The sequence below is a fragment of the Botrytis byssoidea genome, assembly GCF_014898295.1.
Source record: "Botrytis byssoidea strain MUCL 94 chromosome Unknown BBYS_013, whole genome shotgun sequence".
Classification (NCBI taxonomy): Eukaryota; Fungi; Ascomycota; class Leotiomycetes; order Helotiales; family Sclerotiniaceae; genus Botrytis; species Botrytis byssoidea.
In genome coordinates, this window is record NW_024065854.1 from 834,723 (window position 1) to 861,802 (window position 27,080).

At 41.6% G+C, this 27,080-nt stretch overlaps 8 protein-coding genes across 8 annotated transcripts; 3 read left to right on the forward strand and 5 right to left on the reverse strand.

The window, feature by feature from the left end:
- Positions 1-567: 567 nt before the first annotated feature.
- EAE97_007064 (uncharacterized protein) lies at positions 568-753 on the forward strand (the record flags this gene model as incomplete). Its single annotated transcript, XM_038877578.1, has 1 exon — positions 568-753. The coding sequence occupies one exon, from the start codon at positions 568-570 to the stop codon at positions 751-753; it is 186 nt and encodes a 61-aa protein (XP_038731768.1).
- Positions 754-831: 78 nt separating this feature from the next.
- EAE97_007065 (uncharacterized protein) lies at positions 832-1,208 on the reverse strand (the record flags this gene model as incomplete). The annotated part of the gene is made up of 2 exons (XM_038877579.1): positions 832-987; positions 1,077-1,208. 2 exons carry the CDS (start codon positions 1,206-1,208, stop codon positions 832-834), a joined length of 288 nt encoding a protein of 95 aa, XP_038731769.1.
- Positions 1,209-2,436: 1,228 nt separating this feature from the next.
- EAE97_007066 (uncharacterized protein) lies at positions 2,437-4,133 on the reverse strand (the record flags this gene model as incomplete). Its single annotated transcript, XM_038877580.1, has 2 exons — positions 2,437-3,868; positions 3,973-4,133. 2 exons carry the CDS (start codon positions 4,131-4,133, stop codon positions 2,437-2,439), a joined length of 1,593 nt encoding a protein of 530 aa, XP_038731770.1.
- Positions 4,134-4,621: 488 nt separating this feature from the next.
- EAE97_007067 (uncharacterized protein) lies at positions 4,622-7,022 on the reverse strand. The gene is made up of 3 exons (XM_038877581.1): positions 6,699-7,022; positions 5,762-6,642; positions 4,622-5,713 (listed from the first exon to the last, which is right to left on the reverse strand). Exons 1-3 carry the CDS (start codon positions 6,832-6,834, stop codon positions 4,757-4,759), a joined length of 1,974 nt encoding a protein of 657 aa, XP_038731771.1. The 5' UTR covers positions 6,835-7,022; the 3' UTR covers positions 4,622-4,756.
- On the forward strand, positions 6,994-8,417 carry EAE97_007068 (uncharacterized protein). Its single transcript, XM_038877582.1, has 2 exons — positions 6,994-7,580; positions 7,636-8,417. The coding sequence occupies exons 1-2, from the start codon at positions 7,284-7,286 to the stop codon at positions 8,152-8,154; spliced, it is 816 nt and encodes a 271-aa protein (XP_038731772.1). The 5' UTR covers positions 6,994-7,283; the 3' UTR covers positions 8,155-8,417.
- EAE97_007069 (uncharacterized protein) lies at positions 8,418-11,206 on the forward strand. The gene is made up of 5 exons (XM_038877583.1): positions 8,418-8,873; positions 8,991-9,326; positions 9,377-10,592; positions 10,646-10,665; positions 11,025-11,206. The coding sequence occupies exons 1-3, from the start codon at positions 8,786-8,788 to the stop codon at positions 10,297-10,299; spliced, it is 1,347 nt and encodes a 448-aa protein (XP_038731773.1). The 5' UTR covers positions 8,418-8,785; the 3' UTR covers positions 10,300-10,592; positions 10,646-10,665; positions 11,025-11,206.
- A 4,783-nt stretch (positions 11,207-15,989) lies between these two features.
- Positions 15,990-17,838, reverse strand: EAE97_007070 (uncharacterized protein; the record flags this gene model as incomplete). Its single annotated transcript, XM_038877584.1, has 2 exons — positions 15,990-17,266; positions 17,460-17,838. The coding sequence occupies 2 exons, from the start codon at positions 17,836-17,838 to the stop codon at positions 15,990-15,992; spliced, it is 1,656 nt and encodes a 551-aa protein (XP_038731774.1).
- Positions 17,839-24,376: 6,538 nt separating this feature from the next.
- Positions 24,377-26,324, reverse strand: EAE97_007071 (uncharacterized protein; the record flags this gene model as incomplete). The annotated part of the gene is made up of 10 exons (XM_038877585.1): positions 24,377-24,427; positions 24,483-24,599; positions 24,695-24,837; positions 24,896-24,959; positions 25,009-25,148; positions 25,199-25,320; positions 25,371-25,688; positions 25,741-25,856; positions 25,912-26,102; positions 26,153-26,324. The coding sequence occupies 10 exons, from the start codon at positions 26,322-26,324 to the stop codon at positions 24,377-24,379; spliced, it is 1,434 nt and encodes a 477-aa protein (XP_038731775.1).
- Between the last annotated feature and the right edge of the window lie 756 nt (positions 26,325-27,080).

The window sequence follows — 27,080 nt, forward strand, 5'->3', positions numbered from 1 at the left end:
GTGACTGTGTATGTTCCGAATTTCATGAAATGAATAACTTTTGGATGGCTTTGAGATTATTTAGGATATATTCTATGTAATATCTTTGGAAAAACAAACTGCCAATATTTGATGTTTAATTACACAGAATAATTGAGCTCAAAGAAGGTTGGAGATGAGAATAAAAAGTGCATCATCATTTTTCTGATCTTCCCAACACCAAACGACCACTGTGTATGTGCAAGCCAATCATGAACTGCGCAATGATGCTGTTGAGAGTTCATTACCTACAGCGAGTGAATTCGCTCTGCCCATGAAATCGCCAAGGTATATAGTTTCACACATTTGTAGTACTTAATTATCCAAAATAGCAAATGTTCCATGAACACCTGCCGTAAAGGAGGTAAAAGTGCTCTTTGAGCACCCAAACTTAGACAAAGAAAGACAACCACCATAACAAGCACCAATTCTCACAATCAAACTGGAATTGAATAATCACACCACAACGCATAGAACCACAAGCATCTCACCAATTTACCACACCACCAATTGTGTCCTATTCCGCCTTTCGATCCAAGCACCATCACCATGCCTGAGAAAGGACATCTCGCAAGTGCCACAGATGAACAATTGAAAGATGTCAAGTGGTTGAGAGCGCATTTCAAAGAACTTCAAGAAGCCCAGGAAAGACTCGATATTGCAGAGAAAATCATCCTTGAACTACAGACGTCAGTCAAAGAGCTTTTTGAAATTGTCAAGAAGCTTGAGTCATAGATAGAACTGCTCATTGTAAGTATCTCTCCCACAAAGCCAAATCAATCTTTTTTACTAAATTCTCACAAACGTGGTAGGCTAATCGATGGTAAAGACTGAGGGTAGTCCATTTGACGGCATGACAGGCGGTTGAATTGGGTTGCTAAACTGAAGACCGAAGTTCTTAGGGCTATCTTGTAATAACTCTACCAGGTCGCCAGCTTGGAGAAATTGTTTGCGCTCAAGAATTAGGAGCTAGCAAGATATAGAGTGGAATGGTACAACGCGAATGTCAAACATAGTTAACAAGAATCGCACATCATGAGGTCTTAGCAATTCCACACCAGTTCATTTGTACTTGCACATTTCTGCTCTGGCATGCGAATGGCTTGATTCATTGCGTGAATAAGATCCAAATGTTCAAGCGCGCGAGTCATGAGTTTCATGTCCATAGCTTGTCTCCTATAAGATATCATTGTTATGTGTTAGAAGCCCATATGTCTGCGAGGAACCGTTGGGAATAACCAACATTCGTAGCTTTATTACACTCGCATGAAAATCGAGTCATATAACTGCATATGCTTCTTCGATATGGGGGAAATAATGGCGCTTGAATACCTAAGCCTATATATTCGAGCATGAGCTGAGCAATTCGGTCCAAAATTAATGACTGTGGAAGAGTTTCATTGCTATGACTATCTTCCAGCAGCTGTGACTGAGTTTCTTCTCCGTGAAAAGTCAACTTAAGGGTCACTTCCTCCTCGAAATTTTCATACTCCACAACCAAATGATTTGAGAGACAAAAGCCAACATATCCTCGCATATCAATACCAGAAAAGTCTCCCGAATCACTCTCTTATTCAGAAATAATTCAACTTTCTAAGCACGAAAATCTGAAACATTCGCCACAGAGCTGCATTTCAAAGTCAAGATGCCCTCCGCCACTAAACATTTCCAAGGTCAACCCACTGATAACGCGCGGGAGAAAAGCGAAAGTCAGAAAGTGTCGACCGTAAAGCGATGCCTACAAAATAGTCTTATAAGAGGGGACAAGAAAAGTAGCCAAAATGGCATGTCCACCATATCCCCCACTGACAAGTAGTGCTTGGTAATAAATGACAAAGACAGCGAGAGATGAGCGAAGTGGCTCTAGCTCTGGCTCCCAAATGCCAACAGATAGCTTAGGATCGAAAGAGCCCGACACTAAATCAAGTGCTTCTTAGATTGAGCGTTTAGTCTACACAACTTTCTCATATCGTACTTGGCCGTCTAGCCCATTTCCATCACTTGAAGCAAGGAGCCAGGAAGCGCATTTTTTGGTCATAATCGTTGGTTTAGCATAAGATGCTCAGGTAGGAGCGGACAAATGGTTCTTAAATTACAGGTATTGGATTTGGCATCGATAAATTCGATTCCCAAATACCAGTATAAACATTTGTCGGTCTATTCGTTGGTTTGGAAGCTCATTGCTCTGGTATGAGTAGGTAATTTGGTGTTTAGATCGCCATTGGATATTGGTGTTCGATCACGTAAATAATCTACCACATAAAGAAGAAAAAACTGGTATGAAATGCCTTTTGATTTAATGTATAAATCTATCCTCATGTGCGCCCCGTTCCAGTAAGCCCACAATGATATATGCCGTGCTCCAGTATTCCAATATCTACATCTCCCCGCCATGCAATCTCACTTTTTACACACTATCTAACCCCAAGTCTTAAGTGCCTTCATGCTTCCCTCTTGATCGAATGCCTTGTGCATGTCGAAGCTATTCCACAACAGATGGGGCTCGTGACCCCAGCCTCTTCTCATACACTCGAACTCGGCCTTTCTGAAGTAGTCTTCCAAGATTGGCTTATAATCTGGATGAGAGCACTTTTCAATGATGACCTTGGCTCGCTCTTTTGGACTCAATCCTCGGACATCAGCGAGTCCTTGTTCAGTAACGACAACATCCAAATCATGCTCGGTTTGATCGACGTGTGTGCACATAGGAACGATGCAAGAAACACCGTGAGCATCAGTCTTGGATGGCCTAGTAGATGGTGTGTGCATGATACTGTATTTGGAAGAACGGAGGAAATCAGCTGAACCACCGAGGCCGTTCAACATGCGAGAGCCCATAACATTTGTGCTGTTTGCATGTGCGTAGATATCGACCTCAACTGGTGTGTTCATTCCGATAACTCCCAATCTTCTGATGATCTCAGGGGAGTTAGAGACTTGCTGTGAGCGAAGCAAAAGTTTGTCGAAGTATTGCTCCCATCCATCGTAGAAGCGCTTGAAACCATCTGGGGAGAAACGAATAGAGGTTGCGGTTGCAAAGTCTAAACGTCCAGAATCGAAGAGGTCAAGGAAGGTATCTTGAAGCACCTCTGTCCAGACTTTGAGATTCCTGAAGTTAGACTCGGCTAGACCACCAATGACAGCATTGGCAATGTTTCCAATACCGGACTGAATTGGGAGCAGGTTCTTGGGAAGTCGGTCATGCTTCACTTCGTGCTCAAGGAATTCAATCAAATGAGCAGCAATTGCACGCGACGTAGCATCTTCCGGCGCATTTGGTACAGTTTGATCTTGATAATCAGATTCGACGATGGCAACAATCTTCTCGCTGTCAACAGGGATTGCGGTTGTTCCAATACGGTCCTCTGGTGCCATGATCAAGTATGGTTTCCGCTTTGGTGGAAGCTCGGTCATGGTGATATCGTGGAGTCCCTCAAAAGAAGGCATAGAGGTGTTGACTTCAACAATGATCTTGTCCGCCATTTGAATCAATTCTGGTGATGCTCCAACGGAAGCTCCAGGAATAATACCGCCATCTTCGGTAATAGCTGTAGCTTCAACAATAACCACATCCAGCTTTTTGTTGGGTCGATCTTTTGTGTAAAATCCATAAACCAAATCTACAGGAAACATGGACAGATGTTTGTCGAAGAAATTGATGTTGCCATTGTTGATGCCCTTTGCAATAGCCTTTCCGACTTGATGAGGGCTTCGTCGTTCGATCATATTCAATTCTGCCCATCGATTTTCCGTTTCCGCTCCGGAACTTGCACCTACGAAAAGGGAGTACTTGAGCTTGCCCTGTAAGTTGTTCTTCTCTACGTGATCTGCGAGCATTGTTGGGATCTTCCTACACAGTTTCGATCAGTATTAGTTTCCCACCGAATCAATCATATGCTATCGTTTGACCCCTCACTGGGCAAGCACCGCAATTCAACTGCAATTATTACTTACTTAGGATATCCAACACCCGTGAACCCAGACCACCCAATGTAAGATCCATTGGGGAATAATGGGATCAGATCTTGAGGGTGAGCAAGCTTCTTAAGCAAAGATGGTCTCCTAACTCGAGATTTCAATGCAGCAGAAGCTGTCAAAGCTGCTGCAGATGCCATCTTGAGAAGATTGAGCTATAGCAACGGTATAAACAAAAACAAAAGCGAAAAAGAAAACAAGAGAGGAGATGGGATTCAGAAAATGAAGGTTGAAGGTGGGAGATATCTACGTATTTAATAAACCATCGTATGATCTGTTTACTTCGGCAAGTATAGTCAAATTGTAAAGCTCAACCGGGTTCGTTGGGACGACGGCGCCCCGCAACGATCGGTTACAAGGAGATATTTCACTCCGTCATCGCAATAATTCGGTTATTCGGTAACATATCAAACACACTGACACAGTACTCGTACTGCTACAGTGCTATTGCCAACTCTATTGGAGAGTCATGAAAACTTAAGGAATTATCTTTTATTGGTGGAGAAGGTTGAAATTATGGAATTCTTATAAAAAGATATCAATACCATAGCTCTGTGTAATGACATTATCAAATTACGTTAAAGAAAGTTTACTTGGCAGTTCCAGCAACTAAACAAATACTCTTTGCCAGTACCTAGTAGTCAGCCTCACTCAATTAAGGTCATGTAGTCCAATGCTGATTTCATTACACATTGAATTCAAAGCCTCATCTGAAGAATCATTATACGTTTATTTCATTGACTTCATTCTCTATACACATAGCTCAACGACGCCTTTGCTCCATATCCTCCTGTCTCGGAGGAGCCAAATTCATGGCTTCTCTTGCTGCCCTCAACGCAGTCTGGTTTATTTTCAACTCCACACTGTAGTCTCCAAATGCATCGACTAGCTCTCGAAGCCCGCTTTTGAGGACGGCGAGTAGCAGATCAACCTCAGGACTCTCGTGCCTCCCTTCTACGTCGGTCCAATGAGCCCCCAATCCGGTCCTAAAATGTTGCACTTTGATAATCGTCTTTGTATATGTTTCCACGATATTCTTGATGTCCTTCTGTACTTTTCCATATTTATCCTCAACAAGACTACACACAGCAAACCTGGTTACCGAGTCAATAGCATCGATGATGATACCTAGATCACCATATGGTGTTCCCAGTACTACACTTGCAATCTCCTTTCGATATTCCTGCCTGAATGGTTTTCCGAATGGCAGCTTGAGGATTATGATCGCCTGCTCCCGTAGAATGTTCTGAAGTCCTTCGGGCTGTTGGAATTTTGTAGGAAGTGCGGCTTTGATTGCTGCACTCTTCTTGTCGTCCTTCAACTGACGGCGATGAGACATCTTATCAGGTGGTGATAATTCTCCCTGACTCTTTGCAAATGAGCCTACAGCTTCTAAATAACGCCTGCTTCTTGACTCTGCTGGTTCGGATTTCTCAACGAGACCGCCCCTTGGTTCATCCTTGAGCGATTCGGTTAGTAAACGAGGAAGTGACGATATTGTTTCTGGGGTTTCCTGCTCCTCGTACACATTGACAACGGGTGCTTGTTTTTTGGGATCGTATTCCTCGATACGCTGGTTGATTTCATCAACGGTTTCAAGGCATGCCGCAAGGATTTGAGACCAAGCTGAGCCACCAACGCGGTCAATGTCTTCAAAGATGGCTTTCCGCCTCCCTTGATATCGCTGAGCAATTTCCACGAGTTCCCAAAATGCAAACGCCTGAATGGTATTAGTCCAATCTAGTAGGAGCTTCAGGGAGAGACTTACTCTTGTTTGTAACTTTTTACCTTTTAATCCAGTCAGCAAACTTCCATTTGGATCTCGAGATTCGTAGGTAATTGGTCTGTCGTTCTTCAATGGCGCTTGCGCTACATAAATAGAGAAAGCAAGATTTCCAAATTCCCACAATAGCGTAAGCATAAGCCCAGCAATGATTGTCCTGAGAACCATGGTCCAGTGAAAAGGTAACTCGTTCGGAGGAGTGGCAGCCTTGGGCAAATTCCAGAAAATCTTTGCAAATGATCGAGTAAAACCCCAAACGCTCTCTCTGATATTGAAGGTGTAAATCGGCAAGACAAATGGGATGGGAAGGCTGATGTTCATAGAATAGATAAATGGAGATACCACTGCCATTATAGAAACACGCTTAAGACACTGAATGGCTAGAGGCATTGCTTTCGCTTTCAATTGTATCATTGGCAGTACGGTTGTGTGCGAAGGTTGCTCAGATGAAACTTCTGGTCCAGTCTTCGTAAGTGGAATGTCGATGCGATCATAGTCGTACCAAAGGTGGAATCCGGCTTGGACGAGGGCATTAAATAAAAGGAAGACTGTCAAATATATAGGTTTCTCGTTCAATATCGGTCGACTTGTTTTTGCTGCAAGCTTGATGCGATTAAGACCTGCGCTCTCAGAAACCGACCAAACGTATATCTCGCTGAAGAACCACGCTGAAAAGAGATACCAAAGTGCTGTCTGAACCGTCTGATATTTGGGCGCATATTGTGTAAAGGTGTGGAAGCTCGAGTTTGAGGTTCTGATCCCTACGTGTAATTGGGCCACTCGAAGGATGAATATCATAAATGCGCACATGAAGAAGAGGCCGGTTCGAATACCAGCTCTACCCAAAGGAAACCATGACCAAAGGACTGTGAGACTTAATTAGCATTGTGTATTGAAAGTTGTGAAGCTGGAGAAGACCTACATGAATTCCATTCCCCAATCCATACCGCTTCGACGTAACATACTGCTGCTAAGACAGCAGTTGCCAATGCAAATCTTCTGTGCAAGGCTGGAGTTAAAAAGTCCTTATAAGGACGAATCCTTACTGCGGGTGGCATTGGTGGAAATTTTGTGAAGATGTTGCGTCTTAAAAGACTAAAACATCAATAGAAGAGATTGGAATCTATGCAAGGTTATTGATCATGTTTTCGTTGTTGGAAAATTAAATAAAGATAGAAATGCACGGAAATGCTTTTGTTGACATTCAGTTTTCTAGGTGAAATAAATTTAGAGTTGGTTGACGCGAAAGGCACTTGGGCACTTTGGTGGGTGACCCGCCCTGGGTTGGTAGGCTGAGGTAGGTAAGGTACAGACAGACCACACAGTATTACAGTCAGTACGTCAGCCAACCTAGGATATCACACATCAAACATCACTCACCCACCCATCGTTCCAGATTATCACATCTTTCGTGGGCGAAATAGGCAGCGAGCGAATTTGTACATAAAAATCATACAAAGTCTACACTCATTTGAAAACATCTCACACTATCAATAACAACCAAATCATGTCCTTCGATCAGTTATCATCGTTAGAGTCGCAACCGACGACAATGCGAAGAGAGGATGATCCTCAATATGCGGACGATCCGGAATTCCAAAGATTATCGCAAGACCTTATGACAAAGCTCTTCTCATTGACAGGAAATATCTCAAGGCTTTCAAATGAAATAAACTTATTGGGAACGAAGAGGGACACAGAGAGGGTTCGGGAAAGAGTTCACGATCTCCTGGAAGACTCAAAGGATGCCTTCAAAGAGATTGGCGATGGCGTCAAGAAGATACAATCATGGGAGGATGTAAATGTAAGCAATAAGATGTCCAGTATGATTCCGATGGGGTATTGATAGTTCATGATAGCCATCGCAAAAATATACTCAAACAAAACTTACGCGCGAGTTCCAAAACAACTTGACCGAATTCCAAAATGTACAGCGCCGAGCTCTCGAGAAACAACGATCCTCTGCTACTGCGGCACGAACGGCAATGGAAGAAGCGCAATCACCAGGAGCTGAGAGTGGCAATCAATTTGGACAGCAACAATCCCAAGAGCAGCTTAGATTGGCTTCGCAGGATGAGGTTGATTTTCAAGATTCGTTGATAGTAGAGCGTGAGGCCGAGATCCGGAATATTGAACAAGGCGTCACTGAATTGAACGAGTTATTTCGAGACGTGGCACATATTGTCAACGAGCAGGGCGAGACTCTTGATTCGATTGCCAACAATGTCGAGAACGTACACACAGATACAAGAGGGGCTGATCTGGAATTGAGGAGTGCCGCAAGATATCAAAAGAATGCTCGATCAAAGGCTTGCTGTTTACTATTGATACTGGCAGTCATCCTCACTATCATCATACTCGCAGCCACCTTAGGCTAGGCGCATTTCTTTTGGAACGGTTCTATGTGTTAATATCCTTGGGGGAGTTTTGGCGTTTTCCCATGGCATCCTGCTTCCATATCTTCACACTATCATTGTCATTTGTACGATTGCCGGTCAGAATGTTTTTAGAACGATTTCAATGAAGCAAGAGAAGGTGATAGGATTAGGTGTATTGTCACAGTCCTACTGTCACCTTTGAAACTAATATACGATTATTAAAATCCTCTGCATCTACGTTGTTCGGTTGTGATTGATTGGCTATGTTTGTCAATTGCCCCAATGATATATGTTCTTAATGATGGCGGCTAAGATTAAGGGAAAGCAGCGGCAAAAGCAAACTACATAAGTCCTAGCTAACAAGTAATCTTATCGGAAGATACGATTGATTGATCGAGTGTATCTGGGTATGTACCTGGTGGTTGATTTTGCTTGTTTTGTTCCCTTGGAAACCAATTCTCTTCGCATCGAAACTCATGATAGCCTGACATCATCACAAGGCTTCGTCTGTCACCCAAGCGCGTTCTCCATACTTTAGAAGATTCGCGTCGTCTTGTTATAAAAAAGTAACAACATATCATCACATTAATACATATACATATACTCGTACTCATTCACTGAAATTTTCAGTATGGGTATTGAATTGGATCAAGCTAGTCTGCAAAAGGCTTTCCAATCTCGTCCAGATATACAGAACGCCATAGCGTCAGCATCACAAGGTAAAGTACATATCTCTCAGCCTTGCAAGAAAAGAGATATAAATAAAAAGTCAATAATGCGCCAACAGCCATGGAAGAATTGATAGTTTTGATATTCAAACTAACCTATAAGCATAGCTGGTCCAGAATATATCGAGCTATTCAATCAAATTTCCCTATATGTCTGTGAGACAATAACTCAGCAAGCATCAGAGCCAGCTTCAAAGAAACGTCGCATAGATGAGAGCCTCGCAAGTCGAAGCATCCCCAATAGCACAAATGGCACATCAAACAGCGTTGGAAGCGCGCCTGCTACTGGAGAAGATCCAGTCTTGCTTGAGATAAAAGAGATCTCAATGGTAATACCGCAGCGCAAGAAATATACCCTCTGTTTCACATCAACACATCTATATGCACGATTGCCGACCTCTGATGAACCTGCATCTGGCATGAGCTATGCATGGAAGGACATTGGTACTCCTCATACTCACACATTACTGGAATCTTGCTGACTAGTATCGTAGAATATATATTTTGCCTCCCAGTCCCAGAGAAAACGCAAAAACAATACAATTACATACTCTTCCCCAAGAACTCTATTATATCACCCTCAAAACTCTCAGTATCTGCACAGTCCGTACCTGAACCATTAGTCTTCACCATCACAGATGGAGCGCCAAAATCAGGGACTGTTGCTGGAACAGATAGTTCAGCAGCTGCAGCTGTCTCCGATGACTACAAAACACTTTTTAACTGGGCTATTACCGCCCGGTTGAAGGCCGTCGACAATGTCCTCAAGATCACTGAATCAGACTCTAAGCTGTTTGCGAGTGCAGTCAAGCAAAGTCATCGACCAAGCGAGAAAGCGGTGCATGTAAAAGCATTCAGAGGATCTAAAGACGGTTACTTGTTTTTTCTGCCTACTGGAATCCTATGGGGATATAAAAAGCCATTGTTATTCTTACCACACAACCGCATTGCTGCACTATCCTTCACAAATGTCTTACAGCGTACCTTTAATATTTCACTCGACATTGATATGTCAGTCTCAGGCGGCGAAGACGCTACCGAGGAAACGGAATTTCAAATGATAGATCAAGAAGATTTCACTGGCATAAACGAGTATGTACAGAGATATGGGTTGCAAGATAAGAGTATGGCCGAACAGCGTAAGGCCAAGCGGCTGAATGTGAATGTGATGAAGGATGAAGACGGAAATGTTGTAGGAAATGCGGAAGCGGGAGAGCTGGAAAGGGCAGCGCAGGAAGCGGAACAGGCAGCGATGGACGAGGAAGATGAGGATGAGGAAGATTATGATCCAGGGAGCGAGGGTGAGAGCGAAGGGAGTGGCACAAGCGATAGTGAAGAGGACGATGATGAAAATGGGGAGGATGGAGGTGCTGGGGATGATGAGGATGATGAGGATGGGGAGGAGGAAGACTTGTAGGAATATAATGACTCATGTTTTGTCATCTAAATGTGATCGGTGCTGGGTTTCCGGTAAGATATGCCTTTTCAGAGCTTCAGTTGAAAATATAGCAATTCGAGGGTACCAAAAAGCCTTTGTATGAGTATATGAGCATCAAGGGTCAAAGTTGCATCAATCTAACTCATGGAATAAGTGCATTTTTTCATCTTGAATCTCGTAGACACTTTTTGGAATCTCAGCGTCAACAAAGCCCTATCAATAGTTCTATGTCGTCTGAAAGGATCAAGGAGGATCATACTTTCAACCTGAATGTAAGTTCCATCATTCTAGAATCCTGTCGCTTATCGGCCCTGACACCATGAAGCTTCTCACATATGTTGCGATGTAAGTTTGTTCCTTGCTCTGTCAAAGGCCTCATCTCAATCTTTCATTGCTCTTCTTTCCTTGTGTATAAAATAGACCCAGGGTTTGGGAGCTTCGCGAAGGGTCTTTCTCCGCCAACACGAGAAGGAAATGGCAGTCAATCATTCGCGCTGTTTGTGCAATCATTTGGTAGTTACGCTGGCCTTGGAAACGATTCAGCTGCCTCTTCCCTGTTTTGACGGGCTTTTCGTATGTGTACATGTTATGGAGATTGAAACGGGGGCCAAAAGAGTTTTGCTGTCCAGATCAGATTGTGGACATTGATCTGGACGATGCATTTTACTACATTTTTACAATATGCCTTACGCTAACTACTATAGATGCCCACCTTCTGATAGCAAGTATGCTCACTCCATACATCAATCATACTTACTCCATACATAGAATAGACTTGATTTCACGATGGCATTATGTCGTCTTATTAGAGTCAATCACAGTTACAAAGCTCATACCGAGGCGGGGTACTTTGGAACTTCTGACGGGGGATATGTTCGCATCCCAGCAGGGCCAACATCATACAGCTCCATGGTTTTTACTGGCATGATCAAATTTGCTGACGGTCTGCATCATCCACGTAGAGCCCAGTGCACACAATAATCTAGTGAGAATACGTAGACAGACGGATGCTGAATTATTGTCTCCACGAATGTCTGTCATCATCCCATTGCCTGGATCATTAAAGCATCAGGGCCGACTAGGTAGCGAAACTCAACTTGACTAACTCATTCCATGCACTTACATTGGAGTCACCATCCCAGTAAGAAGCCCTCATCTTCGATCGTCTTACACGTGCATCTACTTTATTCAAATGGTCGGCTCGTCAACAACTTCCTCTACATAATTTTCATTATGTACTTGTAGTATATTCACAAATAAAAGTCCACAAAGTATTTATCCATGATATATCCACTCCTACTACTAAACCCACCGATATGAAAAATCTTCTCCTTACGCCATCATGCAGCTTCAACGTTAAATAGTTGGAATCTCAAACTACTGGTGACCCCACTGCCATTGACGTCCAGCCCTAACGCCAAAACACATGCAATCACACAAGAAGAAAGTAATAATAATGAAAATTTTTCACTCGATCAAATTTTCACAAGACTCCACCACTAAGAGTACTCTCTACGATACATGCAATAGGTATTTGACCGGCCGACTCCGCCTCGAACGAAGAAATTTGAGCAGGGAATATACTCAACAGGGATTTTGCGCATAGAACCTTCCGTATGTCGTTGGGTTCGGAAACGCACACCGAGAGACCTTGCTATCGGGATCCAGTACCGAGACATTTTGTATGGATGGATTCCCAAACAACTCTGATCTACATCAAGAACGACGTCGTTGAGAAGCATGTTTAGAACGGGCGAGAACCTGTTGTTGGGATGCTTCGGTGCTTATACTACTTTTGGTCTTTCCTCCACCTTTACTGGAACTGGGATAAATCAAGCTTGGTGCTTGAAAGCACATGTGTCATGTAGCCCTTGAAATAAATCCGAAAAGCACGTTGGCGTGGGGGGGGGGGGGGGGGGGAGGTCGACTTGCAGTTCCTAATGCTCAACTATTGATGCATGAGCACGAGAAGCATGAGGTGACCCCCAAAAGAAAGCTTCAAAACCCCAACAATCGGTATACATAAAACTATTATTACTAGGATTTTCGTAAAACCCCAATTCTAGACCTCTGTACCTGCATAAACTTACATCGTGGTTCCAATTCTTGTCTCCTGCATATCAAATTGTCGCAACTCGATTGGAAAGTACATTGTATCGTATGATTCTGATCCGTGATTATACGATACAAGAAAAAGACCCTTCTCGGGTAAAATGAAGAGCTGAAGAAAGGGTGAAAAGGCTTCAGTGTCGTATTTTTGTGTATCGGATGTATTTTCCGTGCATATGGGCTTGGTTCGCAGCATTTGAAGGGTCCGTTTGTAAAGTTGTCTCGAGGCAAGCCAAGAAATTTTATAAATCTATATCTCCGAACATGCATGTTGTAGATAATGGATTTGAATTGTGGATGAAATATGGAATGATATCTTAAAAGGTCGTGCTTTGTCTATACACTGGCATCTGTATGCAACGTACAGTATATTGCAGGCGTAACAATACTTGCCTGTGATGTTGACGAATGGTCATCAATTTTATAATTAGGTGGTAAGAAAGCGAACAAAAGCTCACGGGCAAAGTTGTAACCCAATTGTACTCGTACGTGAATTTAAGTCATGCGACTTTCAAGAATTTATCTACTGTACCTTCTCGTACAATAAGTATTATCGGACGAAAGACCTCGAGAACTAGCATGCAAGAAGTCACTTGCCAATTCAATATTATACTCAACTTTACTCTCTATCAAAATCACATCACAACATCTACCTACTACACTACAACGCCTACGATATGTCGTGTCTTTACCTTGAAAATCAAAAATAGGCACGGGAAATCAACCACACTCACTCAATGGGTTCTCAGAATAGAAAACTGGCAAACTGCAGTATCACCTCTACCAATTCAAGACCCCGAAACGCCATCATCGTCGGACTCGGACGTATTGATAAACTTACAGCATACACCACAGCAGCAAGATCAACGTCCCCGAAGGCACTCGTGTATGTATGTATGCATGTATCTTCCTACCTGCAAGCCAACGGGTCGAGTACATGAGGTTTAATATGATGCATGGTATGCAAATTTCGAGTACCTCACAATACATCAATATACCAAACCTTGTGCGAAGAGGCCCAACGTTTCAAAGCATGATACTGTATTGATGGTACGAGTAAATGAGGTGTACATAGCGACATGACCAGCTTCGATCATCACAACATATCATTTCCTTCGTACCACTCGTGAAGCCCTACAGCAATAACAACCTCTTTCTCATATCACCGATGATAGGATCATGGGTACATAGAAACGGACGTTCAGGAAAATGTGCTCGAGCCGTTCAGTCAGTCCGTCCAACCCCAGATCAACAAGTTGCTACAAGCCTTGTGGCAATTCACAATACCGGCTGCACGCATTGGCTCATGCGTGCACTCTCATCTGATTAGGGCTCGAGTTGATTGAGTTGTATACCAGAGACGGGAATGACGTGAGATTAGAGTCAATGAGAATGGGAGAGGCTTGTCCCTTGAAGAATCCTTCCCTTCTCCAGCCCGCATCTGCAGATAAGTTTAAGTGGCGAGATCAGATAGGCTTTTGAGGAGTGGTAACCACAAAACTCGTGCCTAATTTCTTTTCCTGCCCCTCCTTAACGTGTAACTTCCTGAACGTAGCATTGTACATACGGCATGATAGCCTATCGTAGCTAAACGTGACTTCGTCCAAAAGACTTCATCCCATCCCATCGAATGAAGTCTCCTCTGTCTTGTAAACACCACCTACCATCTAACATCCTTGAAAACTCATCCTCTTGAAAACTTCCTTTTAAAAACCTTACCAATAGCACTCCCAAACTATAAACTAAGAGCCCCAATCAGAAATTTCCCATATGTTCGCTGTTAGTATGTGTGAAGTGTTGTAGTAATTAGACCCCCAAACCTTTCCCAAAAACGTGGGGACGCAGACAAATAGAGATACACCGATCACACCGATCACATCAACAGCGTCATAGCAACATACACACAGCATGCACACCTCCAGCTCCAGACCAAGTGCAGCGTCGATCCCCTAAATAGGAAAGAGGAAAAGATAGTCGCCTCAAATAAGTAGTGGTTTCGAGCGGTGGAGGCTATCCGTTCTTTTTGAGTTATCTACTCGGTAGCATCTACTAACTATAATTGTATTGGCTTGTTTCAACCTTCATCGCCCAGAACTGCAGGTACACTTTTTTTGAGCCCTGGCTTCGCACTCACTTCCTTGCATGTCTAGATTCCAGCTCTACTTCTCTAATCAGAAGTCCATGCATTACTGGCCGTAGAATGCCAAAGAAGCTACGAGGATCCCACTAGGTGCTTGAAATTTTTCTTATGTTAAGTTTGTAACATATTGTTAAATTCCGCCCCGGTTAGTGCTTCTTTCAAATCTAGTTGCCTTTTACAATCGGAGAATAATACCCGATCCGATATGATATCACTTAAAGTTACAGGGCAACAAAAGGACGGTTTCAAGAAACCTCCTAGATACATTTCGCTTTGTGTTATTAGTCGGTCGAGCTTGAGGTCTGTTAACGTGTCTCGAGCATGTACATGCCCATGCCTGGAAAATATGATGAAATCGTAGACGTTAGTGAAGCTAGAAAGCCATTTCGGAAAAACCACAGCGATAAATATTTAAAAACTTTATAGGAAGAATGTATGGATTCTGGAAAGAAATTCGAAAATCAGATGGTGCTTAGAGGTCACAATTACTAGATATTATTCCACATGTGCTTATCGTCACACCAAACGAAATAAAGGGCCAATGTATTGCTTGGACAAAATGTTTTTTTCCATCTTTTTTCAGTGGCAGGGTATCTAGAACTAATATTCAAAATCCTCCATCCATATTGACTACCACCTCATCTGTTCAATCCGTTCATTGACTGGCTAGCTTTGCGCTTTTCCACATTGAAATCTTCGTCGAAAATATAATTTCAAGGATAGCCGCCATTGCGTTGTGTTGCGAAATATTCCTCCCGATGAATATCACTGCTTATCCACTTCCATTGCCCTCCCATCCCTGGTTCCACAAGATCGACCTTGTCCTTCCCACCACACCACCCTTTGGTCAACTGTCTATTCTGTCCCATTTCCCCCCTTGGTATCTTGCCCTTTACCTGCTACCGGTATATTACAAGTAATGCGCACAGGTTTTTGCTGTCCCATTAATCGCCCTCTTAGGGGACTTTTGCCTAATCCCATCCGATCCGATTATCCAAGCTCCTGTTCATCCCCCTTAGCCAAGCCAGTCTAGACCCAGCTCCAATCCCAGTGAAATTTTGCGCTCCAGCTCCATCGCTTCACGTGAAAACACAAATAACAAAGGAAGTAAACGCATGAAAGGAGATCATCCATAGCATTAGTATGAGTGATTTCGAATAAAAAGAGTAAACAATACACAAGAACAAGAACAATGCTAAACAGAAAAAGGATAGTAAAGATCTCGGATCTCAAGTTGGTATTTGCATAGTTGCTGGCTAAGGAGTGTTTGGGTATAATAAAAATTCGTTTCGTTCGTAAAGTCGTTAAATAGATATGGCGGGATGGTACAACCATCAACCAACCAGAAGTAAAAACAGGAATAAAAATGATGGCTCGTAAGGGCCAGAAGCTTCTAAACGATGCTTTGTTTCCATGGTATTCAAGGTTTCCCTAATCCCACGGGAAATTTATCAGTGAGAAATCGGAGAAGCTTGGCTTTCTTGCTGGGGTTTCGTCGAAGTTGTGCGGCAGCTTGAACCATTGGTCCAACGATATCTTCGTCGCCAAGCTGAGGGAATTTGCCTTCGCTGCGTGGATCGTTGAGTGACGGAATTTTGGTCATAACATTGCTTGAAGAAGAGTTGCCGAGTGTGTTGTATTTCAAAGAAGCGAAAGCGTCTGTGGAGCTCTGAGCTGTGGTCGCAATTGTGAGTTCGTTGTTCTTCATCCACTGGAGATCTATTTGGGCCCATTTCTCCTCGGTCAACTTGTAAGTTTTCGAAGTAACGCCATAGTGTTCACCTGTACGAACGACATGTTTGGTGTAGTTACAACGTGCAAGGTCCCAGTCGGCTCGTAGTTGCCGGCAAGCTTCGAGATCGAAATTCTCGGGAATGTAAGGCTCAGGATGAATCACAAAGTTAGCATGGCCGAGCTTGTTCGCCCACTCATCGTTTTCCTCGGCGATAAGAATCGAGGGAATCTCTGAGGAAGGAATTATGTAATTAGATCTTATTGTCGAGCGATGGAAGGATGAAATTGAAGGCTTAGTACTCAGGGGCGGCGACGGGCTTCCGGGTAATTGGTATGTAGTTATGAAATCAATTGGCGTGTTGGTACCAGACGTTGGATCGCTCGAGTCGGCGACAGAGGGTGATTGTAAAGGCGACTGCATTTTGAATTGAGCATTGGCTAAAACATCGGTCATTAAAGGTGGGAGTAGTGGCGTGCCAGCCAATCCTTCTTCGAATTCCGATGTGCTACTTTTCGCCTTTTCGATATCGAGGAAGGATGTTGTGGAGCTGTTATCACGACCCCCAAAAAAGCTTCTAGATGGAGTGGGCGGTAATTGGAGATCAGAATTGTCGTCCATGGGTCTGCGGCCGGAATTCGATCTCGATGAGGATCTACTGGACGGAGCCCTCGAGGTCGCATAATCTCTTTGTGTATCAGAGGATATAGATGCTGCTGATGAACCCGTACCTTTTCTGGAATTCCACTTGCGTGCGAAAGAGGGGAACTTGGTTCCGAATCGAGATGTGAGTCCATTGAGTGGCGATTCGTTTCCTCTCCTCTTCTTGTATCTTGAATTGATTGAGAATTCTCCATCACTAAAGAATTCATCGGAAAGATCATAATCAAAGTCTGGATGAGTAGACAATTGAACTGAGCTTTGAGCCATAGATGTATCGCTGTGCAAGCAATACAGATCGTCACCTACATTGCGAGAAGCAAGGATTAGCTATCATCCTTCAAATCTCAACCAATGAATATGTATGTATCTCGCGATGATCGACTACCCCGCGTAATCATCAAAGAAGGGTAAACAATAAATAAACATATGAATGTATGAAGATTTTATGTAACACTCATAGGGCATGGTACGAGTAAAGGTGTGAGGGAGACTTACACAAGCAATTGTATAGTTCATCGCAATCCAGGATATCGTCATCGTCGTCATCTTCAAACATAAAGTCATTTTCTCGTTCGCGAGGAGGTTCTTCTTGAACATCAGGCAGTGATCGTATTCCAGATTTATGGCTTGTGAATGTGGGTGAAGACGGACTCTCGTAGAGATATTGAGATTCAATTGACGAAGCTGAACTTGGATGCCTCATATGTCCTCGTGTAGAGAAAGTTGGTGTGACTGGTGATGGTAACTCCGACGCCGATGAGTTTTGTGTATGAATTGAGCTCGAAAGATCCATATCTAATTCTGGTAAGCTTTCTCTAGCTTTTCTCTCTGCGATATGGCCGGGAAGGCGAAATTCAGCTAATCCTGTTGGCATGTTGAGGAGTCGACGAGTATGTAGTTGTTTGAAATTCTAGAGGCTGGTCGATGTGGGCGACTTGTATTGTATCGATAAGGGAGTGTGCTTGTTCAATTAAATCGGGTGCGAGTTTGAAGTGCAATTGACAACATAATATGAAGGTAATTCTCGTCTCGTTCTTTCGGATGAATTGATGTAGAGATAGCCAGGTAGGGAAACTGCACAAGTAACTTGTTCACAACTTGGAATCATACGTGGACGTTTTTGAAAGTTATGCGTTTTCCAATGGACCACGTAGTTATGTGTGTGTATAGGTAGGTAGGTAGGTAGGTAGGTAAGCAAGTGAAAGTGCGCGCGGCGGTGGGAGAAATGTATGGATAATATGAAGACTTGAATGCGTGGTTGGGAGTTCTGGATCGTGTCGCGAACTTTTTTTCTTTTACGGGACCAATTAGATATTGCTCTACCTAGTCGCACTTCTTGTTTTTTTCTTCTCATCCAATACCCTCACGTGGAGGATTAACTTGGAAAAAAGAAAAAGACTCTGCAGGATTTCGGGGACTAAGCCAGACTTACAGTAATTGGATAGATGGTTTGATATTGAGTTATTGCATTCGAATGATATGTATGTGTATATGTATGTAGGTATGTATGTATGTAGTAGTCTGTATGTATGTATGTATGTAGTGTAGTATGTGGTAGTAATGTTTGACAAGAGGGCGGAGTGATGTATGTGACGGGGTACGACGGTGAAGGGGGTTATCGGAAGTGTCTGGGGGTGGTTATTCTTGAGGTATAAGTGGTTGAAATTTGGTCCTGCTGGTTGATGAAGATTGATATAGATTGACGAGTGGATTTTGATGATTGGAAGACGGAAGACGGAAGACGGAAGACGGAAGACAATGAACAAGTCAGAAGGTTTGGCAAAAGGTCGAGATGGGGGAGGGGGGGGAAGAGTTGAAGTGAAGTTTAAGAATAATGGGAAAAGAATGTTGTGAATGAGAATGAGAATGAGACCTCTAAGACCTTTCAGAACTCAGACCCGTGGGAATGGATGGTAGATCTAGGTATGGAGTAGAATACCTAGTCGACTCCTAGTCTCGTAGTCTTCTAGTCTCTCAATGAGTGTCCCAGTCTCCAGTGTCCCAGTGTCCCAGTCTCCCAGTGTCCCAGTGTCCCAGTCTCCCAGTCTCCCAGTCTCCCAGTCTCCCAGTCTCCCAGTCTCCCAGTCTCCCAGTCTCCCAGTCTCCTAGTCAGTCATTCAGAATTTGTGTTTGTGTTTTGATGTGACCCATTTATTATTTTCAATAATACTAGAACCTGGGCGTACGGAGCATTCCCACGGGGGGTGTGGATGTGGGTGTGGATGTGGGCAATTATCAATTAGCAATAACGGACTTGGAAAGAAAGGAAAGAAGAAAAAAAGATTGTGGAGCCATAAGAACCATACCGACCATACTATTCCATACTACCTATCCCATGCTACCGTATACTATGAATATCCATCATATATTTATTGAAGAACATTCCTATTCTTTCTGTACGTACAAAACGACAAGGTAGCAAGTAAGTAGATACCTAGGTATAATGTACAACACAGTATACACGACACACCACTTAATCAAATCATGCTCTTCTTCACTCATTTCCTTACTTACTTACTTCTTACCTTCTTCCCCGCCTCCCCTGCCCTAACCTGTCTATTCATGACTTGTTGGTAACCTTGAACTCTACAAAGTACATGATATAGTATTCCTTTTCTTTTACAAGGTGTATAGTACTGTCAGTACTGTAATAGTATCTATCTCCTGGGCACACTGTACACATATGATTACTGTATACTCAGGCCCAACTTCAAGCCAGGTACCTCGGAAGAAAGTCCACTTTTTACGTCTTCTTCCCCTTCTTCCCCTTCTTCCCCTTCTTCTTCTGTTGGGACCATTGAACTCTGCACCGACCGTTGCGTCCTTGTCAATAAGTAGGCTGTCGAGGCTGTATCCAATGGCCACCATACTCACGCGCCGTGAAGCGTCCATAGCTTTATTAAAGGGGACGGATGGATTGAGGGATGGATGGACGGATGGCAATCAATACCTAGATGATTTAATTGGTACAATGCCGACGGATATCTGATACAATACTATTACATGCCTAGCTACGAATATCTACTTCATTACCACTACCAGACATTATTATATTACTACATGACGATGCTTCTTCCTATACTTATCCCAAAGAGGAAGCAGCGGATGTATTGCATTTGATCATGATACATTGTAGACAGTCACATGTTACCACATGTCACCACACCAATTCATTCATTCATACCTTGACATGTAGGTAGGTAAATAGTATCGTGGACTATGCTCGCTACACATATCCTTTTTTTCCCTTTCCTACTTGCCGCTCTTCTTCGATCGTTCGGAGCTTGCGCAAGACATTTGAATACTGTACCAGCACCAGCGCCAACATCAATTCCAATTCCAATACCCCGAAAGGCCTTAGCAATGCCTACAAACTTGACGGATTTCTCAAGCCTCAAGAGTGGACTACGGTCAGTCTACACTCTACACTCTACACTCTACACTCTACATGTATACTTCCGTCGTACAAGAGATCTTCCACATGACTTTCTTTATATGGATCAATGGAAACACCGATACACCGTCGGAACTTCTCTTCCCATCCCTAGTTGAGGAAGTCCAGATTTCCTTCTCACATAATGAGCGGGTCATATCGTTTTTCTAGTCATGGATCGATCCTCTTTTTTTTCAATCTAACTTTCTTACTCCGGAATTCGTACCGTACCGTACCGTACAGTGTTCAGAATTCCATCGACACCTCCTCACCCTTACCGGTAACCGTCCAATCTATGCTTGCTTGTCCAAAATCCCTTGCTCGTGATAATATATCTTGTTCTATTGTATGGACTGATTTAATCTAGGGGCATTCGATTCATCTTTCCATAATCCTAGCTGACCCAATCGAATTGGAACTAAACAAGGTGTATCGGACAATATATACCGACTTGGAAATAATAGAAAATGGTAAAGGATGACGGATCCCAACGTCTCGGGGAACAGGGGTGAGATCAAATAGTCGGTCTTATTACCTATTACATCCATAGTCAGTGGTGGGTCGCATTCCGCCCGTTTTTATCAGTGGTTGATTTTAGTTGAAAGGTATTTGCTGTTATTAGGTCATAAGGCGGAAAAGAAATGCTTTTCTCGGCCCAGGAAGAAGATAGTTGAACAGAAAACCTTTGACAAACTAGAGAATTTTCGGAACCTAATATTGTTCTAATTATACCACGGCGGATGAAACTGAAACAATCGTCGTTGATTTGAAAAATAAACCCAGCCTTTGTCTATTGTTCATACACATACGAATATATACAAATGAGAAAAGCGTGACGCTGAAGAAGGCTCATCACGTTTCATCAGCTTCTATCGAACTTAAGCTTCTTTTCTTCAGATGTAAGATGTAAGATGTAATAATGACGAAAGGTTGTGCAAGCAAAAGCAATAATGCACTGTGAAGATATTCAGTCTACACCTAAAGTGATGATCCTCCGTGTGTATTTATGCGCGCATCGCCTAGATTCCTTATTGAGGCTAAGCTTTGCCCTGTCAAAGTCCACAGCATTTGAGACACCCCTGGTGCAGGAACCCGACCGTCGATCCAATGATCGAGGGCCATGCCGTTGTTTCTCGTTGTTTCAAGCAATGTGTGCTACCCCGTCCCTAGTCCGCCTCGCGATTCATCACATCTGATATCTTGTTCAAGCGGTGCCAGGAAATACATTACCGCCCGCCTTGCCTTATCGTTAATGAGAAGAGACGCCATGCGCATGACTTCTAAAAAGGTATGATTTTTTGTTTTCCGTGTGAGCAAGCTTTCGGGGGTAATAGAATCGACTCAATTGCTGTAAAGCTTCTCGTCTTTATTTCAAACAACCCAGAACAAGTTGTTTGCTAGCTATGATGGACCCCTACCAGATCAATGAATCAATCAATCAATATCCGTGCGGAAATGGAAGGATACAGATGCCGCAAACCTTTAATTGGCGGGTTAACCAAGTGCTTCGTCAACCCACTGGTAACACGGAGTATGTTTTTAGGCTTGTCTGATACCCCACAGTCAGGACCATAGAAGTGGTACCTCTGTACAATGGTTGAATGGGTAAGTCGTGTAAAACGCTAATTGACCCACATTTAGCTGGGATATCGAAATACATAGATTCAATTGGTTCATTCTGTTTGTTTTAATGCTACTTTTAAAAACCTGTTTTGAATTAATTCTAAAAAATACTTTTAGGAATTATTATAAGAAATATTATTTTTAATATTTTCTTACAATAAATATATTAAAAAAAAAAAATATTTGAATTAATCAAAATAAAAGAAGTTAATTTATTATTATTTAATTTATTATCAATATTCTTAAATATTAGATCTATATCACTGTTTACTATATCACTATCACCTTGTACACCTGAATATCAAGAAATGACTAAAAATCAATAAATCGAAGTACACATTTTATATTGTATTAATATAAAATTTGAAAAAATTCGATTTTTTTTTCTTAAAAAAGGAATAAATCTAATATATAAACAGATTTATTATACTATTAAAATATAAGTAACTCCTCAGAAACATTTTGGTCGACCTCCTATTTTGATTATTAGTCAAATCGATTAATTTATTTAATTTATAAATAAATCAAAAACAAATAGGTGTATACTATATTAAAAAGTTGCTCTTATACTATCTTAAAAAGGAATAGGGGAATTCGCTATTCGATTTGCTTTATATAAAGCAGGATATAAATATTATATTACTCTTCAAAAACCTTTTATATCAGAAAATAATCAATAAATCCGACTACAATTCACACTAGATCATATTTATTAGACTAAAGAATAATGGGATATTATTTTATGGTCAAATGAAATATAGATAATTGCGGAATCATATAGAAAGATGTATATTATACGTCGAAAGGATAAAGCTCTTGATTCTATATGTATATTAGAAAGAGAGTATAGAAAAGCTGGATAAATGTTTTAGGACTGTTTTTCAGGCAAATTAGGTAAAGAACCAGGTATATTTTGGGAAAAGGATTGGGGTTTTATTAATATTGAATTTTATTAAGCATATATAATATTTATTATATATGATTAAATAAGGTTAAACCTGGGTTATATATTTATATAAAATGGTGCACTAGGTTATTCTGTAGAAACTATTATTCAAGCTTTTCTTGAAAAAGGGATTGAAAAGATAAATTAGCCTCTCTTTTCTTCTAATCTCAATCCTATTGAGAATATATAGAATTGGATAAAAGAATAAATATAGAATTATTATTCTATTAATAAAATGAATTATAATATATTTAAAAAGGCTATAAAAGAGATTTGGGAAGCAATATTAGAAAACTATTTGATAAAATTGCTTAGAATTATAAAAGAGTATTGTAAGGCAGTAATTATAGTAAATGAAATGTACACAAGATTTTAGTATAATTTAATATACTTAGATATTTCTTTACAATACTTTGGTATACTGGAGTTCGTTATATTAATTTTCAAAGAGTATGATATTTTGATTGGTTAAAGCCCTTGTATGTGGGGAAAAGCACGGTCGCTTTTTGGTGTGTTTTACAATACTTACCCTTACAACCATCGTAGAAGAATAAAAAAGTGGAAAACTGTGAAAGCTCTCATTCATCTTTGGAGGAAGTAAACAAACACAAAGTGCACTGTTCGCATAACACTCTTTACGAGGCAACCCCTTAGCAATGTAATAATATCCGTTGCATATGGTCTAGCACACAATGAGTAGTACAGCATACTCAACAACCTCAGGTTCCAGTTCATTTTATGGTCCTGCAGTGTCTCGAGCATCTTGAGGTGGATGACTAAGAAAGCATCTTTACCTAGGTACTAGACATCTACTGACGTTTGTAATAACTGTAGACCAGTCGAAAGAGAGCTTCGCCGTTGTTTGGGTGAGAGCTCGTAGCTTGCTCAAAACATGGATCAACATAAATGATGAGTTGAGTTCGATCGACGTGGTCCAGCCACCCAGCCTCCTGATTTAGTCAGTCCTCGCGTGGAGCGTTCCGTTTCACTATGGCCAAAATCAACACCTAAATACCCCATTGGTAGCTAGCAAAGAGTAAAGGCGCCATGAAAAAATAAAGTGCAACTCAAAATATATAGGCTGGACACACGAATATTTCGCTTTGAACATCATTACATTGAGAGAAAATCAAGATTCAGTATTGCATCACAACAACAAATAATGTTAAACGTTGCAAGTTTGGAAATCTAAATCTCGTTGAAGCGGCGGACAAATAGATACCGGCACCCTATTGCAACGTTGCTGCAGTCCATCACGGCCGCCAATCGAACGAAGCAAAATTCGCTAGTGCACAAAGGATAGTACCTAGATATTGGGACAATTGTACACATCCCTCGGGTAATCTCCTGCCATGTGAAATATGCCACGTTCTTCCACCGAGGTCTTTATCGGAATCATTGATTGATTATTCAAATCCAATGTTGAGTCCAAATTTCTCGTTGGGCTTCGCTTCCCTCGAACTTATGATCTCAGCATTAAACATACAGGGAAGAAAGGGTATGCAGTGAGACGTACCTGGAATGGTACTTCTGCAACATCCTGGAATCCTTCGATCAACTCAGGTCGTTGGTATCTTGAATTGAAGCTTGTGAAGGCCAATTTAGGAAGTATCTTTCTCTTTTCAGGGTTCATCTGTGTCGAATTAGAAATTCATGGCTTAGGAAAGACAGCATGACAAGGATCCTTCTCATGAATGAAGAGGATAACGCATTGGAGTGAAGACGTACGGTTTCATTCAAGGCTCGCACAGCATCGTTGTGCTCGCATACTTGTACACTTGTTAGGAAATGAACACAGCGGATCGGCACGGAATGCTTAGCAGCCAGTGCTATCCATTTACTGCGAACATCTCGATCTGCATTTGTATTGTCTAGAAGATATTAGTTCTGCTGTGCTCGTAGAGATGCAGTGCAAGCTCGACTACTCACCCACAACGACAGACTTCCCCTCATCAAGATATTGGCCAGCGACTTTAAAACATTTATCACGCTCCTCGGACGTTAGCCTATGTTCTGTAATCGCTGGCAAATGCAGCACATACTGTCTTGAGGATGTCTTGGTTAACTCTGACATAACCAAGAGGTTCCAATTGCTTCCAATAGAATGTAGATTTTCCAGCGCCAGGACTACCACAAAGAAGAACTATGTCTTTCGGGTTGTCTTTTTTGTACTTCGGAGACACTGAAACAACGTCAAAAATGAATCGGCCACACAAGGTTAATGATACTAACCTGTGGTGTTTTCAGAGCTGTAATCTCCTGGTACGAAAGTGCGAGTGAATGGTGTTGGTGTTTCATCGAGAAAAAATTCTTCGGGGGTGTAGAATTTAATCCCGACATTCTCAGCGAAGTTCCTGCAAATGTCAACAATCGATCCAAAATCAAGAGTCGCCAATAAAATTACCGATCTGAACAAGAAAAGTCCTTTGGTTTTCCGGTACTTGCGTGGCGTCCGGCAGCATCTCCAACAAAAATGGATTCTTGAAGTTTGAGGTCACCTGGAAGATGAATGCTATAGTCTTCAAGTAATTCCTTCCACATGCCCGTTCGGGGCTTTCGGTAGATATCCTTTTCGGTTGCTGCATATATGCTCACTGGAATATTGAGATGATTGAAGACTGCAGATACTTTCGTCTTAAATTCAGCAAGTCGAGCTTTGGGGGATTTGGGGTCCGTTTTGAGTGAAATACCAGCTTGGTTGCTGATCACAACGACACGAAAACTGTAGAACATTCAGCACTTCGGAACGACATACGAGAAAACGTGGTACCAACCCATCGTCTAAGTATAGTTTTCTGAGAGTACCAGGAACCGATGGGTGCCACCACTTCCAATCTTGGCCATTGGTAGAATGTTTCTTTCCAGACGATGTTTGTATGAGAGTGGAGTCCTATAGTAAGGTATTACTAGGTTGCTACTCCAAATATTGCGAAGTCAATACTTACAAAATCGAAAGCCGCAACTTTATTCCTTTCCGAATTGTGTGATAAAACTTCCTTATCCGAGCTGTTCAGTGGTTCAAACTTGCCAACCAACAGCGTGTTTGGTGAATCTTCATTTGGTGCGCGTTCTTGCCAGGAAATTTTCTCAGGTGGTTTTTGTGACGTGGGCGTGAAAAATGAAGCAACATCAGTCTCTTTTACTTAATTTAGTTACCAGACCTCATAGAGCTAAGGTGAAGCTTACGTCTTGTTGTAGACTGTACTTTGCGACGCAATGGTGGAGGTGATAATGGGCGGTATGTACTCGACTTTCTCTTCTGTGCATTACCAGGACCTGCCATAATTCTCCAAATATATCTTGAGATCGGAATCGGAAGACTTTTTGCTGATATAGCAAGCAGCTTGATGTCAAACATATATTACTGGCCTTCTTTGTTGATCAAGTACAAACATCATAGAAGATCGGGCCGTCCAAGCTGCGCAAGAGGCAATCGCGAGATAATCACGAAAATCACGTGTTGTTTTAACACAGCCATTGATATTCCTTACATTCTAGGCAAACAGAGCAGATACAGCCAATATTCAGCCTCGACTCTCCCCTTCTGTACACACTCTATGGATTGCGTCTTTTAGAAATATATTAAATAGATCCATGAGAGCTATTGTCGTAATTAAAAGAGAGAAAAAAATGCGAATAAATTCAAGCAATTACCACGATTAGGGCTAGTTTGAATATACAAATCCGCACTAAATCCGCTAAATATTCCACGCTTTTTGAAAGTGGATTTTGAATTTATATTTGAATATTAAATCATGGATTCTATTGAATAATCCATATTTCAATAAATTTAATATATTTTGAAATAAAAAAAGAATAAATTATTTTAAGATAATATTAAATAATCCATATTTTTCAATAAATTTATAAAGGAAAATGAAAACACAGATTGAAAACAAGAATTAGAAAAAACTAGCCTTATTAAATTTATTAGAATAATTTATTCTTTTTATAGACCTTTATAGATTTTAAAATCTAAAGCTTTAGTATATAAAATTTGAAATTATAATGAATAAAATCTAAAGCTATAGATTTATTTTGAATTAAAGTTTATAATTATATATAAATTTAAATAAAGTTATTCTTATATTTATTTATTTAGTTATTCAAATAG

Coding starts and splice junctions, on each gene's coding strand:
- EAE97_007069 (XM_038877583.1), top strand. CDS start 8,786: ATGGGTATTGAATTGGATCAAGCTAGTCTGCAAAAGGCTTTCCAATCT. Junction 8,874..8,990: donor CATAGCGTCAGCATCACAAG/GTAAAGTACATA, acceptor CTATAAGCATAG/CTGGTCCAGAATATATCGAG. Junction 9,327..9,376: donor CTATGCATGGAAGGACATTG/GTACTCCTCATA, acceptor CTAGTATCGTAG/AATATATATTTTGCCTCCCA.
- EAE97_007067 (XM_038877581.1), bottom strand. CDS start 6,834: ATGCCACCCGCAGTAAGGATTCGTCCTTATAAGGACTTTTTAACTCCA. Junction 6,643..6,698: donor GATTGGGGAATGGAATTCAT/GTAGGTCTTCTC, acceptor TAAGTCTCACAG/TCCTTTGGTCATGGTTTCCT. Junction 5,714..5,761: donor GTAAAAAGTTACAAACAAGA/GTAAGTCTCTCC, acceptor AATACCATTCAG/GCGTTTGCATTTTGGGAACT.
- EAE97_007068 (XM_038877582.1), top strand. CDS start 7,284: ATGTCCTTCGATCAGTTATCATCGTTAGAGTCGCAACCGACGACAATG. Junction 7,581..7,635: donor AATCATGGGAGGATGTAAAT/GTAAGCAATAAG, acceptor AGTTCATGATAG/CCATCGCAAAAATATACTCA.